We start from the raw sequence: 13,183 nt of genomic DNA on the forward strand, positions 1-13,183 counted from the left end.
AACTGTTCTGCACAGGCTGTAGCTTGATGCAACATTGTGGTTTTTGACTTGGTGCCCTACCTATTGCTCAATAAGCAGCCAACCTGTAAGACTGAAAATAGAAAAAAAGCATTTAGAAAGCCCCCAGCAGAGCTCACATTTCTGTGGTCAGAAGTTTCCATATCAACAAGTGTCAACGTAAAAACTTTTTTACTTTCACAAGTATGACAATTGTCCTCTTTCTCTCAAGGTAGTCTTAACCATACACTGAATATCAATTATTTGTTTTAATGTTTTAAAAGCATCAAAACAACCCACCAAAACAATGTTTTCCTAGCAATACAATTATGTTGTACATGCAGTAAGTTATATTTGCTGTTAAGAGTGACTCATATGATCGAAGACAGCTTAATTGTGGATTTTCTAAAATGTGAGAGCACATCATGTTAAACCATAAGACCAAAATAAAGTTAAATTAAAAACCCTCAGATTACATAAGTTAACTTTTGGTATTCAGTTAATAAAAAATAGCAATGATAACAGCAACAACTGACACATTTCATTTGGCTATTCTTTATAGTTTAATATGTTAATTAAAAATATGATATGGAAAGAAAAATATTTTCTTTTAAGCAGGATTTTAAGCATTATAAACTTCTCTAACATGATTCAGCACCATGGACAAAGACGTGGAACAATACAGTACTTCAGCTCTACTTCTTTTGAAAATATAAATAGAAAATATACTAATTAATGTAAAAACAAGCCTGATTAAGCTCTACACAGCCTAGTAACCTCATCTACATAGGCCAAGCAACAACCCCTCACATAGAATTCCTGCGGTTTTAACCACAAGTTAAGACACACGTTTAATTAATTAGTTTTTCCCCAAAGTTACTTAAATTTAGCTACAATTTAAAAATAAATAGCATCAAGTAATTCATAGCCAGTATGAAATAATCTAAACTTTATTCATTATTTAAAGTGGTATTTTTCTTTATTCTTATTTCACTGTTAGTAACTTTTTATATAATATAGATTTTATTTAAAATTTTTATGTTTTCATTATTGGAGTTCATAAGAAGACACATTTCGTTTGCTTCTGAGAGTGTCACCTTACACCCAAAACCTACAGCCAATGAAATTTGTCATACGAGAATATTTGAGAATAACCAATCACATCCTGGATCAGGTCCCATTTGATTTTGTTATTTAGATTGTGCACCTTGCCACCCTTTATTCTTTTCTAGCAAATCTAATCAACATGAGCGCAGTTTTATTCCTCTCCTTTGTGTGTAAGTATTCATAGATTAAATTGACTGCATGTAGTAAAAATATCCATCTAATAGTGAATTTATTTATTTGAAATTATATATATATATTTAATTGATTATAAAATGAATTTTACATAAAAGGTTTGTGTAACACATTTACTGCTCTTTTGATTCAGGTTGCGTTGCGGCACAAGGCATTGAGCAGCCAAGACATTTGCAAGCCTCTAAACTGGGTGATAATGTCACTATTGAGTGCTACTTACCCAATAGAGATTTTAACAATATGATGTGGTACAAGCAGGAGATAGGAATGAAGCTTCAAATCATTTCAAAAAGTTACATTTACATGATAAAGGTTAAATTTACTGATGGATATGATGATGGTCGTTTTAATGTAACTATAGGCAGAGGCATTTATCATTTACATATTTCCTTTACAAAAAAGGAAGATATAGCAACATACTTTTGTGGATTGATAACTTTAGGAGAACTGTCTTTCGGACCTGGAACATTTTTGATGCTTCACGGTATGTTTGAACCTTCATTACATGTTATATTTATGCTAAAAATAATAAATATTGACTCTAATGAAGAGACTATAAAAGTTACTTCTTATAAAATCTTATAAAAGACATTTTAAATGCCTTTTTGTTTTGCTTTAAAGAAGAGCACAACTCAACAATGGTTCTTCAGAAGCCTATTTCAGATAAAGTTGACATTGGAGACAACATTACGCTCACATGTATAGTCCAAATGGTAGATGAGAAATGTGAAGGAGGACACCATGCTTACTGGTTCAGAGAGGCTGCAGAAGAATCCAGTCCTGGCATCATTTACACTGATGGAGATGTGAGGAAACATGGAGAGATCTGTAAAGATGATTCTGCTAAACAATCCTGTGTTCACACCCTTACAAAGAGGAACCTCAGCCTTTCTGATGCTGGTACTTATTACTGTGCTGTTCTCATGTGCGGAAAGATCATGTTTGGAAATGGAACTAATCTGGAATTCAACTCAACGCCCGGTAAATCCCTTAAACCCGTTTAAGAGAATTACAATTTGTTTATTGATACTTGTAATATTTTCAATTCGTTGCTTGGTAATGTTATCATATTAAGTTGATATGGTAAAAATATCAATTTCATTATTTCAGAATAATTTTTAATAAATAATAATTTCTTAAAAAAAAAAAAAAACGCAATACCAATATATTTCTAATACATTGTCTCAACATTATTTAGCAATTTTTTTTTAGCAATACTGACATCCAATAAGATTTAAAAGTGTCAAACTTTTTATTTTTTCTCTCTCTCTCTCACAGATAGCAGGTTGACAAATCCTTTGTTTCTCCTATTGGTGTCATCAAACATCATTTCTATGATAATAATGATCTTACATGTGACTGTGCAATGTGAAGACCAAGGCAGCTCATCAGGTATCATGTTTTACTTTAAATCCTATTCCTAGTTTTATTTGAAAAATTCTTTTGAATCATTTACTTTGTGTTAGTCAACAGATCACATTATCAAGAGACAGCTGAAGGTATTCAGGTAATGCTTTTTTATTTTATAACAAAGTTGATGTAATTTTGATGCTACTATATTTCAGAAGTTTCTTGAAAAACTGTATATTATATTTGTTTCTTGTCCATTTTTTGAACTTTTTTTTTTTTTTTACAGTGCACTTGAGTTCACTTTGGTTAAAATATGTATCAGTTTATGAACATGCTTTACCAACAGAAATGTTTGAAATGATCAAGAATCTTTCTTTATCAGGATGGAGGTACAGATGTATTGACTTACACATCTGTGAGTTTCATCAGTAAATCACGGCCTTCTAGAGATGCTAAACAACACAACATTTTCCACCATACCGATGTCTTTTCACAGATCATGTCTGAACAGAAGAAACACTGAAAAACCTGAACATGTTTTCTGAACTTTCTGTCAGTGATCCAAATGTGCAAATGCATGATTAACTAATAAAACAAGATATAATCTAATTCAGCACTGCAGTTACGATGGCTGTTGTCTGAAGATGTCATTCATTGAGTCTGCATTTATGTTGGAACAAATAAAAAATTCCAACATAACAGGAGTCTTCTCTTGCTTGACTCCTGTTTTGAAGAACAAAAAAATAAATAAAATCTTCTTATATAGCCTGATATTTTCTGTTTCCATAGATCTTTGAATATTAAATTCACTTTTTTATTTTTAGATATGTGTTTGCTATTGCATTTTATTATTTATGTCATATTATTTTCTTTGATATGAGCTGTCACTGAAATACTACTTAGCCTGGACAGTTAAAGCTCACACAACTTATACTAAACCTGAAGAAAATAATCTAGCCAAATGAAAATATACCACTACTAATAACAATAACAATATGAATAATAACACCACACACATAATGTACCATTGTCTTTGTTTCTTGCGCACCACAAAAATAGACAGCTAAATAAATAAATAAATAAATAATGTTGATGTACAATCTTTGATGACCCCTAAAAGTGAGGCCTATTGTTCCTGTTGGCCTTTTTTTTTTTTTTTTTTTACTATTTCCCTACAGTTTACGTGAAAAGACAATTAAAATAACTGTGAATTTTTTGAGAATGTTTTCTGAACATTGCTGAGTTTTGTCTGAGAGGCCAGGGCCCAACCAATATATGCACATGCTCAGAATAATACAATATGCCAGAAAAACACAACAAAACAAAAACAAACTTGTCTAGAGCTGCGAAAGAAAGCACATAGGGAAAATGTAAGTCCATTTCATGTTAAAATGAACCCTACTAAATGGAATTGACCACTTGTAAATAATTTACCATACAGGTTCAAAATAACATTGATATATATATATTACATATATTACATTGTGTGTGTGTGTGTGTGTGTGTGTGTGTGTGTGTGTGTGTGTGTGTGTACAGTGAAATTGACTGAACTCTTACCTGCAAAGACCTTTCACCAGCCGAGGATTTACATTTAATTTTTTATTCAAATTCATAGACTGACTTCAAAAGAACAAACTTAAAAACAAAGTTTAAAAACAGTTTTACTACACAATAAGTATCAATGGCCATCAATGGAGAAAGATGCAAGTACTGGTGCAAGACTTTAACACATTAACAAAAAGCAAAATGAACATTGTAATTGACTTCAGTAATTCAGTTGATTAGGCTCTGAGTTATCTAACAAGCCACAGTAGGGTTCTTTAATTTGTGTATTTCTTTTAAATACATATTACTGAATTATAAATTATGGCATTTTTGAAGGTATTTTACTCACTAATATGAGAGGACTGCACCAGGAACCATAGCCTCACCACCAATGTTAAAACCTAACAGACTTTCACACACTAATGACAGCTCCTCTTTAGGTGAAAGGTGAATTTATCTATATGTATATGTGGTCTATATAAGGCACAGTTCAAAGCCTGTCCCCCTTAGATTTCTGAGATCGCTGATCATGTGAGAAGTGGTCTTGTTGAAACTCTTATACTCAACAGAAGCTAATTTCCTCTTTAATCATATTACACTGTCTGTACTTAAGTTCTGCAGATATGTTTATTACAACAGGCCTATTTTGTGGTTTCCTCTGTAGGTGAAAAAATAGATCTGAATGTTTGTAAAACATGTAATATATATGAAACATAATGACTTAAATTTTAATATTTAAAGTTCAATGGGACTACTACATTATCAATGCATGCAGAGTAACCTAACCATTTGTAGATGCTTGTGTCTTCTTTTTATAGGTAAGAACTACTTCACTGATTACTACCAAACAGAAAAGTTTTGTTAAAGTTTCTGTATTAGAAGAATTTAGCAAAAGAAAAGCACCTAATGTACACCTATCATACAAAGTAGGATGCTAATGCTTCTAAATTAAAAGGTATTTTATATTAGTTCTTATCTATAATATATTATACAGTGTATAATATATCATATACGGTCACATGGGGACCAATTATCACTATTAACTATTATCTATGACTTTTGCATCAATAACCTCCTAATTTGCTCCTTATTAATAGTTAGTTGGGCTGTTATGGGGTAGGATTAGGGGATCTAAAATATACATAAATTAACATAAACAGTACATAAACAGTCAATATGCTAGTAATATGCATGCTAATAAGCAACTTGTTAATAGTGAATTGGTCCCTAAACTATTCGTTGATTTGTGAATTATCATTTTGAGATTCAACATAAACATTTTTTTTTTTTTAATTGCAGTTATTTTTTTCTTGTACATTACTGATGTGCTAGCTTATTCTTTAAATATTTCCATAACCATAATGTTTCAGATATGTTTTAGAAAATCAGGTTCAAATTCTCAACTGGCCTTACCATGTGGTGTTTTTCTTCAATACTCTCATATTGCTCTTGAGTGGAATAATCAACAAACTGCTATGTAAAAGACTGAGAAGACAGGTACATTTCAATCAATAAATGACGTTTAAATGTTGTCATTTTGGAAGGGCTCAGTTTTGGGTAATATTTCTTGTTTTCATTCCTATAATTTATTTTCTACATCATTGTTTTACTTTCTCTTCTTTTAATATGTTTCAGGAGTTTCTGACCCGTCTCCACCAGAAACAACAGCATCCGATGTCAATTTTTCTCTTGTAAGTCAGAATCTCTTAACATTTCATGACAATGTATATAAGGTTTTTTGTTTTTCAGTTCATGCATTCAGAATTTAACCCATGACCTTAGTGCTACTACTGCTATGATCAACTGATTAAGCTACAGGAACACAGCAGATAAAGTTGCTGTGCTGAAAGTTGCTGTGCATTCACTGAGCAAATGCCTTCCATTTATCTCCCCTCACAAAGTCAAGATAGCCTGAACACAAACCTACATTACAAATGCAGTCAAAAAAAAAAAAAAAAAAAAGGGAAATGCATTCATAAGGTTTTAACATTTTTATTGTTATAAATTTGTGATAGGAAACTTTACACCAGTGGGTTTAAAGTATGATGTCAAAATCTGTCCTAAAAAAGGGTTGGTTAACCAATCAAAGGCAACTCTGCCATCTGACAACATCTACCAATCAGTTCAAACAACATTTTCCTTTTCGATGGCCTGTGTCTCTCATTCTTCACAATGAGCTAATGCTTAGAAAAGATGCATGCTGTCAGTGCAATTATCCTTGCTTTTTTGTAGGCAAACATTGTTCATCTTTTCAAAAATATTTTTAAAGCATAGATTTTTAATTCATGACTTTTTTAATGTATTTTTTTAATTCAGTTTGCTTTACAGTCCAAGCTATTTGTCAGGGTGCGGGATAGACAGAGACATATAAGGGAGTGGGGGAACGAGCGTCAGGTGGGGAAGAATCAGCTCGTGATCTGCGCACCCCTGCCACGATCAGCGCCGATTGGCCAGACCACGAGCAACTGAACATGACAGGACAACACAGACCGCAGGGGAAGCAGAGAAGGCACCATTCACCATGACTCTAACCAATCAAAACCAGTGCAAGAAGCCAAAATTGTAAACAGTGTGACAACAGGGTCTGTGTACTTTTGAGTCCATTAATTTTTTGTTTTCTAACCATGATGAAAAAAAAAGAACTGTTTGGTAACACTTTCTGTGAAGCCCGTATTTATAATACATTATAAGGGTATTCTTAAGGCATTATAATGAATGCATAATGCATTATCAAAAAAACCTTATAATATATTATAAGTATCTTGCCATTTTTATGATGCCACTTTACTTAAAGGGGTCAAAGACCACTTACAAGTAGTAGTACTAGTAGTAATAATAATAATAATAATGTTTTTTTTCTCTCTCTCTGAAACAGCAATAAGATCAGATATCAGATCAGTTGAATGTGTAATATGACACATTTGCTTTTAACTATTTGTATTGTAATATCAGTGTGATTATTTTGATGGTACCCGTCAGCTATATCAACTAGTGGTCATTAGAGTATTAGTATGTCTGCTACTGTAAATATATGCTAACACTTTATTTTTGTATTTTTTTGCAAGTACATCAGCTTATTCTACCATAGTAGATTCTACCATTCTTGAGCACACTGATACTCTAATGAGAGTTAGTTGGCATGTAGTTGGAAAATTGCTTATAGTCGATTGATTAAGGGGTCCATCAAAATAAAATGTAAACATATATGAAACATTGGAAAATCGGGAAGAGAGCATAGGCTGTATATGTTTATTGCCTGTGCTAGTTATTACACGTAGGGCATGTTACTTTTGTGTTACTTTTTAAATATGAGCAGGGCTTGATTGTTTTTAATATAAGAAGTTCTATTTATAGCAAATATAAAAGCCCTTTCAGACCAAAAAGTTTAATGAATAAACCTTAGGCTGAAGGAAAAGTAAATACACGTCTGTACAGTAGAACACAGGAGAAGAAGGTCCAACACTCTTCAGCAATAAAAACAAACAAGCAATGAAGCACAATTGTTAGTTTATCTAAAGTCATTTTTGCTTATTACTATAGTTGAACTGTATCATTAAAGGTCAGCAGCAAAGACATTATTTAATAGAATGGGATTAGACACATTTGTGTTATTTACCTATTGCATTTAGCTATTGTATCATATTCTGAGTTTGCATTTCACTGTTTTAATAAATTTTGATGAATACAAAATCTTTTTTTTTTTTTTTTTTTTTGAGTGGGATGAATTAATACACATTTAGTCTAGAACTACATGTTCACACAGCACACACAACACCTCTGTACTTTTTGTACTCTCTGTACTTTTTCATACAGCACACACAACACCTCTGTACTCTGTACCAATTTCTCCCAATATGAGGACAGGAGATTTTTTTGAAAAAGTAACTCAGATATTTTGTTGTAAATTAAAAATTAATTGACTAGTTACTTGAAATAAGTTATCTGATTACTTAAAGGGTTAGTTCACCCAAAAATCTAAATGATGTCATTAATAACTCGCCCTCATGTTGTTCCAAACCCGTGAGACCTCTGTTTATCTTTGGAACACAGTTTAAGATATTTTAGATTTAGTCCGAGAGCTCTCAGTCCATCCATTGAAGCTGTGTGTACGGTATACTGTCCATGTCCAGAAAGGTAATAAAAACATCATCAAAGTAGTCCATGTGACATCAGAGGGTCAGTTAGAATTTTTTGAAGCATCGAAAATACATTTTAGTCCAAAAATTGCAAAAACTATGATTTAGTCAGCATTGTCTTCTCTTCAGTGTCTGTTGTGAGAGAGAGTTCAAAACAAAGCAGTTTGTGATATCCGGTTCGCGGACAAATTATTCGATGTAACCGGATCTTTTTGAACCAGTACATCAAATCAAACTGAATCGTTTAAAACGGTTTGCATCTCAAATGCACATTAATCCACAAATGACTTAAGCTGTTAACTTTTTTAATGTGGCTGACACTTCCTCTGAGTTCAAACAAACCAATATCCCGGAGTAATTCATTTACTCAAACAGTACACTGACTGAACTTTAGTTGAATGATGAAAGGCAAATTACTTTTCCATGAACACATCATCTGTGTGAAGTCCCACAAAGCTCCTTAAGAAAAGTACAAATAAAATTAAGAAACCTGTTGGTGAAATATCCCAGTTCCTTTTTACTTCTTGCAAAAGGACAGCAAAATAGGGCTGGGACAACGCGTTGAGGACGCAAAATATGCGCATCGATTCGTCGACCTGTTTTTATTTCTCTAAAAAACGTTTGCAAAACGTTTACCTTATGTGCGCTGAATATACGCAATGGCCGGATCAACATTCTGTCCAACGTTATATAACCAATCCAGGGGTTTTTCTGCATTGATCCTTTTTTTTTTTTTTGGCGGCTGTCAAAGCCTTATTTGATCGGTGAGTGATGTAGAATAGGGCGCGTACGAGAGAGAGCCCCGGCTGTGGGCGCAATCTCAGTCTTCAAAAAGTCTCTCTCTCTCTCTCTCTCTCTCTCTCTCTCTCTCTCTCTCTCTCTCTCTCTCTCTCTCTCTCTCCCTCTCCCTCTCCCTCGTGCATATTAACCAAAATCATTAGCACACGATAGAAAAAGGGAGGAACGCCAAAGTTTCACATGGAGCATTCAGAGATTTTTTTTTCCTCCATGACATTTTTATTGAATGCTGGACATCAAGTTGTTATTTTCATCTGAAAGAAGAACTTTTTTTCAGTAAGCTAGGCCCTATGTGTTCAGTAAGATTGTTTCAGTAAGCTATGTGTTTTTTTAAGGTTTTATTGAATGCTATCTCTATACAAGTGCAAAGTAATGCATTCTTAGTCAGTCTTTTATTTTGTAATTTTAAGAGCAATACACATATATTGCAATGTTAAGGAATTCATGTTTTTTTCATTCAGATATGTAAATCAACATGTAGAAATTGTTAGTAGTCAATTAATGGGGAGATAATCGAAATCGAATCGGTCTGGGAAAATGAATCGGTAGATTAATCGATGCATCGAAAAAATTATCGCTAGATTAATCGTTTAAAAAACAATCGTTTATCCCAGCCCTACAGCAAAACTGAAATTGTAAATGTTGGTCCTTTAATGGGGCAAAGCATTCTGCACATGTTTTAGAAGCATTATAGCATTTGTGTTTTAAAAACTTCATGTCATCACTCCCTAATCCAGGTCCACCCACCATCCAGCCAAGTATTTCTGTAGACAAAAGAAGAGTGCTAGCTATGATTTTCAAAACCACTAGAGGGCTGTAGTGAGGGACGGAAATTACTGGTACTCATAGGTTCTGCATACCTTATTTGATTTTCAAAGTGCTTTAGCAAGTCTACTGTACAGATTTTCGATAGGTCCAATGCCCATCATTAAGTGTCACATCATATATAGTCCAGCAGATGTGCAACCTTTTTTAGAAGATACACAGTAGGTTTCTCAAAGCAAATGTGAAACCATCTCATTTAAATGCAATATAAAAATGATAGATTACAGATAATCAGTTGATAATACAACAGATGGCCAAGAACATACAGGTGCTTGTCATATAATTAGAATATTATATAATATAGAATATAATTATAAGTTATATTCATTCTTTACATGCAGACTGATATATTTTAAATGTTTATTTCTTTTAATTTTGATAATTTTAACTGACAATTAAGGAAAATCACAAATTCAGGATCTCAGAAAATTAGAATATTGTGAAAAGGTTAAATATTGAAGTTACCTGGTGCCACACTTTGAAAAATAAATTAGTCGATGCTTCCATTTGCTAAACTAATTCATATTGAAAGTAGCAAACATTTTCAGAGCACTGAAGAAAAAATAAAAGACACTAACTTAACCGTATAGGCCTTCATCAGAGCATACAGTTTTTTGTTTGCAGTTATATCACATACGGGTACCATAGTTTGACTGTGCCAAAAGCCACTCCTCCTTATATAAAAAACATCTATATCGCCCACTTAATTTCCTCTTCAGCTCTGTTTTGACTCAGAAGTGCAAAAATGTTACATATTTCAGCTGTGGCCTTATTTCTCTTTGAGATGGGTAAGAGTTATTTTCCATTGTGGACTACGACACTATAATATAAAGAAATAAATATTTCAGAATATTTTCAGGTGTCATTGAAATGTGGAGACACTTATTTTAATTAATGATATTGTTTTTTGGTGTCCTATTGTTTTATTTTTCTTGTTTAATGATTTTCAGGTCTTCTCAGAGTTATGTTTTCAACAGCAAGTACACAGACTCATCCAGGACAGAGAGTCACTATGTGGTGTTCACACAATATCCATGTTTCTGGATATCTGTACTGGTTTAAACAATCAGACGATGCTGTACCCATTACTATTGTGTACATGTTATACACCGAAAGTCTTCGGAAGGTTGAGCCAACATATTTCAACAATTTCACAAAAGATCACTTGGTCATGGATCTGTTCAACAAAGTCACCACCCTAACAATCACGCAAGTGAAAATGTCTGATTCTGGATTCTACTTTTGTGGAACTACAGATTATGATGTGAAATTCGGCAATGGAACCAGACTTGAAGTAAAAGGTAATGTTTTTGAACCTCTCTCCCTATACTCTACTCTAGTTTTTATTTACTGTTTATATCACATTTTTATTCTCACTTTGTCATTAATAGCAAATATTGAAAAACACCATCATTTAAATGCAATTGAAAATGCCACAATGATAAATGACTGGCCAGCTGTTTTCATAACAGAGAAAAATTACACAGGAACCTCAAAAAAGGGTATGTTATTTTACCTTCAATAATAAAGTTAAAACTGCAGGTGTTTAATATATGAATGTTCTTGTTTAATCTCTAATCAGATTATGGAGGAAAATAAATACATATTTGTAGCATCACTTGAAAGGTTTAATTATAATGATATCCACTCCTTTACAGATCATGAGCAATCAGCCGTGTCTGAGGAGTGTTCTAGAGACATCTATTTCAAACTGACCCTTCTATTTGGTGGAATCATTTCTTTTACATGCATCGTTTCCCTTATTTTGGGGATTATCAGGGAACACAGAAGACAGAAGCACAAAAAAGGTAAACTCTATAAAACATGGCTTTGGACCTACTTTTTAAATCTTGCATTATCTTCGGAGCAACTGATTGTCTTTTTCTCTGCATTGTGTCAGTTGCTGAATGTCAATCACAACAGCAGGATGACAAGGTAAATTACCAAGATTATTTTACACTCAGGACTGAGAAAAACTATTTTAAAACAATCCCAGTTTCACTATAGACATGAAAACAAGCAAAGTTTTGTTTTATACCAGATCACACTTTCTTTTTTTTATCATAAAGAATAAAATATTTAATTACTTTAATTAAATTAAATTAATTACTATTAATTACTGCTATATAAGGCTTTTTGTGTAGTTTGTGTGCATGTGTGTGTGTGTGTGTGTGTGTGTGTGGTATCAACTTTTATCTTTTGATTCTGATTGAACAATATTATTTCTAATTCCGTTGGGTACTAAGGACATGAATAGTTGCATTTTACTACTTTTAAAGTAGAATTTATTTTGGAGTCTAATGAAACGGAAAACAGCATCAAAGGCTCCAGAATACAAAAATAAAGTTGTTATATGACCACCTGGATTCGAATCTTGACATACCGGTATACATGTTTGTACTTCTTTGCAGGAAAATGATTCAGTAGAATATGCTGCTGTTTATTTCTCAAACCAAAGACCCAAAAGAGCAGGACGACATACTGAGGACCCAATTTCTGTGTACACTGATACCACTTGAAAAATAAAACAAACTCAAACATATTATTAATTTATTACCTATGGTTTATTTTTGACAGCAAAATAGTAAACCTGTTTAAAGAAATGTAATTGAGGCGATCAGAGATCTGTCTTTCCTTTGCATTGTTGTACATAATGGTGAAGTTCATTAAAATTGCATTGCAGTTTACTTCGACTCCTGATATTAATTTAATCTGACTCTAGATCACAAAGTCCTTGAATTTATATTGCAAATAAACATCAGTGATTTTTTAATATTGAATCTCAATTCGAATGCAGCTCGGATGCAGTTGGCCTTTATAAAATAATTTCATGGTCCCAAACATACCAGTTTTGATAATAATATTTAATGTTTTTTTCTTGCTCATAATCAATAGTAGATCTGCTTAGTCACTTTCATACACTTCAGTCAAATGGTTACGTAGAAAGCTACAGTCCCGACTGATTGTCACATGCTTCATTAAACCCTGGATCTTCAGAGAACTAAAATGAGGGTAAAATCAAGTTTAATAATTTTTGGTCCAGGTTAAATGTCTGTCAATAATAGAATTCAGATGTTATCAATAAAAGACATGTTCAAAGACACAATAAAGTCAAACATGCATTTTAGGTCTTTGTAAAGCTGCTTTGGAACAGTTTTTTTTTTTTTTTTTTTATAAAAGTACTATGGAGAAACAATGGGGTGATAAAGCAGTAAAAAATAAAAAATAAAAAA

At 32.7% G+C, this 13,183-nt stretch overlaps 2 protein-coding genes across 4 annotated transcripts; both read left to right on the plus strand.

Moving 5' to 3' along the window:
- The first annotated feature begins 1,243 nt into the window (after positions 1-1,243).
- On the plus strand, positions 1,244-3,169 carry LOC128017528 (uncharacterized). The gene is made up of 6 exons (XM_052602936.1): positions 1,244-1,274; positions 1,430-1,780; positions 1,918-2,277; positions 2,575-2,664; positions 2,763-2,803; positions 3,029-3,169. The coding sequence occupies exons 1-6, from the start codon at positions 1,244-1,246 to the stop codon at positions 3,167-3,169; spliced, it is 1,014 nt and encodes a 337-aa protein (XP_052458896.1).
- A 7,500-nt stretch (positions 3,170-10,669) lies between these two features.
- On the plus strand, positions 10,670-13,116 carry LOC128017303 (uncharacterized). Of its 3 annotated transcripts, none has more exons than XM_052602623.1 (6): positions 10,670-10,738; positions 10,901-11,251; positions 11,342-11,452; positions 11,609-11,758; positions 11,851-11,885; positions 12,362-13,116. In XM_052602623.1, exons 1-6 carry the CDS (start codon positions 10,696-10,698, stop codon positions 12,467-12,469), a joined length of 798 nt encoding a protein of 265 aa, XP_052458583.1. In that variant the 5' UTR covers positions 10,670-10,695; the 3' UTR covers positions 12,470-13,116. The 3 variants fall into 3 exon arrangements, with proteins under 3 accessions (XP_052458583.1, XP_052458584.1, XP_052458582.1); XM_052602624.1 differs by having other exon boundaries at positions 11,423-11,452; XM_052602622.1 differs by having other exon boundaries at positions 10,901-11,452.
- The last annotated feature ends 67 nt before the right edge of the window (positions 13,117-13,183 follow it).

Source organism: Carassius gibelio, chromosome A7 (assembly GCF_023724105.1).
Source record: "Carassius gibelio isolate Cgi1373 ecotype wild population from Czech Republic chromosome A7, carGib1.2-hapl.c, whole genome shotgun sequence".
In the NCBI taxonomy this organism is placed as follows: domain Eukaryota; kingdom Metazoa; phylum Chordata; class Actinopteri; order Cypriniformes; family Cyprinidae; genus Carassius; species Carassius gibelio.

What these genes read in the sequence shown, in the direction of transcription:
- LOC128017528 (XM_052602936.1), top strand. Translation starts at nt 1,244, where the DNA reads ATGAGCGCAGTTTTATTCCTCTCCTTTGTGT. An exon ending in GGAATTCAACTCAACGCCCG is followed by an intron (nt 2,278 to 2,574) that starts GTAAATCCCTTA and finishes TCTCTCTCACAG; the next exon opens with ATAGCAGGTTGACAAATCCT. An exon ending in AGACAGCTGAAGGTATTCAG is followed by an intron (nt 2,804 to 3,028) that starts GTAATGCTTTTT and finishes TTTCTTTATCAG; the next exon opens with GATGGAGGTACAGATGTATT.
- LOC128017303 (XM_052602622.1), top strand. Translation starts at nt 10,696, where the DNA reads ATGTTACATATTTCAGCTGTGGCCTTATTTCTCTTTGAGATGG. An exon ending in CTTATTTCTCTTTGAGATGG is followed by an intron (nt 10,739 to 10,900) that starts GTAAGAGTTATT and finishes AATGATTTTCAG; the next exon opens with GTCTTCTCAGAGTTATGTTT. An exon ending in CACAGGAACCTCAAAAAAGG is followed by an intron (nt 11,453 to 11,608) that starts GTATGTTATTTT and finishes ACTCCTTTACAG; the next exon opens with ATCATGAGCAATCAGCCGTG.